This window comes from Lottia gigantea (genome assembly GCF_000327385.1).
Source record: "Lottia gigantea unplaced genomic scaffold LOTGIsca_64, whole genome shotgun sequence".
Taxonomy (NCBI): domain Eukaryota; kingdom Metazoa; phylum Mollusca; class Gastropoda; family Lottiidae; genus Lottia; species Lottia gigantea.
In genome coordinates this window covers 1,626,518-1,629,809 of record NW_008710179.1, presented here as the reverse complement: position 1 = coordinate 1,629,809, position 3,292 = coordinate 1,626,518, and the positions used below count along the sequence as shown (strand labels likewise).

General features: G+C 28.7%; 1 protein-coding gene across 1 annotated transcript in view; it reads left to right on the top strand.

Annotated features, from left to right (window-relative positions):
- Positions 1–2,992, top strand: part of LOTGIDRAFT_167280 (hypothetical protein) — a gene marked incomplete at both ends in the record, with an annotated part of 11,343 nt that extends 8,351 nt beyond the window's left edge. The window contains 8 exons of the mRNA XM_009064746.1: positions 208–448; positions 693–745; positions 818–1,042; positions 1,114–1,239; positions 1,312–1,833; positions 1,945–2,118; positions 2,291–2,399; positions 2,800–2,992. Of these exons, the coding sequence (XP_009062994.1) occupies positions 208–448; positions 693–745; positions 818–1,042; positions 1,114–1,239; positions 1,312–1,833; positions 1,945–2,118; positions 2,291–2,399; positions 2,800–2,992 (1,643 nt within the window). The remainder of the gene's footprint in view (positions 1–207; positions 449–692; positions 746–817; positions 1,043–1,113; positions 1,240–1,311; positions 1,834–1,944; positions 2,119–2,290; positions 2,400–2,799) is intronic.
- Positions 2,993–3,292: the final 300 nt, after the last annotated feature.

The window sequence follows — 3,292 nt, the reverse complement described above, 5'->3', positions numbered from 1 at the left end:
AGAAACCAATGATGTTCACGATACACAATCAACAACCTAATCAAGAGTTTTTCTTTCAATTAATGCACAAACGTTAAATTAAAATTTTATTGTAGGGATTTTGGTAAAAAAGTGGCTTTTTAGACCATAAGTGAATTTCATGAAATTCAAAGAATTAATATGTGTATCAAGTCAATTAATTATTTGAATATGATGATATTTTTTCAGATTGCCCCGAAGCTTCATACGGCAAAGAGTGTTCGAAAATGTGTACAGATAGAAATTGTTTACAGAATCAAACTTGTGACAGTATGAATGGCACTTGTGTTGATGGTTGTAAACCAGGTTTTATATCAGCTGACTGTACACAAGGTAAATATAATATAGTGAATACAGTATATAATAGTATTAATGGTAGATATATTGAAGGATGTCAACCAGGTTTTATATCAATTGACTGTACAGAAAGGTAAATATAATATAGTGAGTACAGTATATAATAATATTAATGGTAGATATTATATTGAAGGATGTCAACTAGGTTTTATATCAATTGACTGTACAGAAAGGTAAATATAATACAGTGAATACAGCATATAATAATATTAATGGTAGATATTATATTGATGGTTGTCAACCAGGTTTTATATCAATTGACTGTACACAAGGTAATATAATATAGTGAGTACAGTATATAATACTATTAATGGTAGAAATTATATTAATGGTCGTCAACCTGGTTTTATATCAATTGACAGTACACAAGGTAAATATAATATAGTGAGTACAGTATATAATAATATGAATGGTTGATATTATATTGATGGTTGTCAACCAGGTTTTATATCAATTGACTGTACACATGGTAAATATAATATAGTATGTACAGTATATAATAATATTAATGGTAGATATTATATTCATGGTTGTAAACCAGGTTTTATATCAATTGATTGTACACAAGGTAAATATAATATAGTGAGTACAGTATATAATAGTATTAATGGTAGATATTATATTGATGGTTGTCAACCAGGTTTTATATCAATTGACTGTAAACAAGGTAATATAATATAGTGAGTACAGTATATAATACTATTAATGGTAGAAATTATATTAATGGTCGTCAACCAGGTTTTATATCAATTGACAGTACACAAGGTAAATATAATATAGTGAGTACAGTATATAATACTATTAATGGTAGAAATTATATTAATGGTCGTCAACCAGGTTTTATATCAATTGACTGTACACAAGGTAAATATAATATAGTGAGTACAGTATATATTAATATGAATGGTTGATATTATATTGATGGTTGTAAACCAGGTTTTATATCAATTGACTGTACACAAGGTAAATATAATATAGTGAGTACACTATATAATGATAGTAATGGTAGGTATTATATTGATGGTTGTAAACCAGGTTTTATATCAACTGACTGTACACAAGGTAAATATAACATAGTGAGTACAGTATATAATAATATTAATGGTAGATATTATATTGATGGTTGTCAACCAGGTTTTATATCAGTTGACTGTACACAAGGTAAATATAATATAGTGAGTACAGTATATAATAATATTAATGGTAGATATTATATTGATGGTTGTAAACCAGGTTTTATATCAATTGACTGTACACAAGGTAAATATAATATAGTGAGTACAGTATATAATAATATTAATGGTAGATATTATATTGATGGTTGTAAACCAGGTTTTATATCAATTGACTGTAAACATGGTAAATATAATATAGTGAGTACAGTATATAATAATATTAATGTTAGATATCATATTGATGGTTGTAAACCAGGTTTTATATCAACTGACTGTACACAAGGTAAATATAATATAGTGAGTACAGTATATAATAATATTAATGGTAGATATTATATTGGTGGTTGTAAACCAGGTTTTGTATCAAGTTAACCAACGAACTTGATATATTTAGATTGTGATGATGGATTCTATGGTGAAAACTGTAATAAGAAATGTTCAGAGAGAAATTGTATAAATAACAGTACAGTTTGTAATAAAGTTGATGGTAGTTGTAATGGTGAATGTCTAGATGGTTATAGTGGTATAGACTGCAGCCGTTCTAGTTTAGCTTCTATTCCTAATAATGGTAAGTTAGGTTTGCCCTCTGAATAGATAAATATCAATTAGTCCCTGATTAAGAATGGGCTATAATGGCCCCAAACTCTCATATTTAATCGTTTACTTGGCATTGTAAAAATCGTTATGCTAGAGTTGGAGATTGGATTAATAAGGTCATGACTATCATGTTTTCTATTTAGCAGAACCTGCAGATGATAATGAAACCTCCATCATTATAGGAGTTTTTGTTGCGATTATTATTGTCTTGGTAGCAATAATTGTAGGTGTCTGTGTATACTTTAAAAAAAGGTAAAGTATTTGACTATTCTCATACGTCTCAAGAAATCATTGACTAACCAAATCTAATATCGATATATTCAGTATGTTTCTCAACTTACAGGTCTTAATTGTTAAATCCTACCGTTAACAACCTCTAAACAATGGCACTTTGAGCACATCCGGTTACGATTTCATTATGCACAGAATACAAAAATATAAAGGGTTATATCGCTTCTAAAAGCATATATTCTACTGTATGTCAATTGGACCTAGATTTAAACAAATATGCTCGATTTGGTTGATACCTAGATACAGATCTTTCACAAGTTAGTCCTCTACAGCTAATACTCTTGCATTTTTATCATGAATAGCTACCGTTTTTATACCCATACGAAACAGATTTTCTCTCATTATTTATACTTTTTTTCAGAAAATCGTTTCCATCTTCAAGTATCAAAGATCCACCAGTAGTAAATTTCAATGCTACAACACCTACAGCTGGTCATATCTATATCAATGATACAGTAGAAAATGATTTAACTGAACAGTCAAATGTTAACCATTACAGTTCATTAGGAGTTGCTTATGTGAATGAAAATCCATATGAACAGATTAAAAAGTGATGTGTTTTTCTAACTTTATTTTACATCTGACCAAATATTATTCCATAAAGAATATAATATGAAAGTTATAAAAGATTGAAATGATGGAAGTTAGCAGAACCCATATTTCACAAGTTGTATTCAATGTGCGTTTGCAAATCAGTATTATTGTTTTAAGTTATTCGGACAAAGATTTTAAATGGAGCCAAAGAAACGTATAAGGACTAAGGCCGGTTATTCATTTGACATCTGTTTCCATGTTAAATCACGAAATTCAACCTTCTATAACTTTTTCTCGTTGAGACTTTCCAATACGTCGTA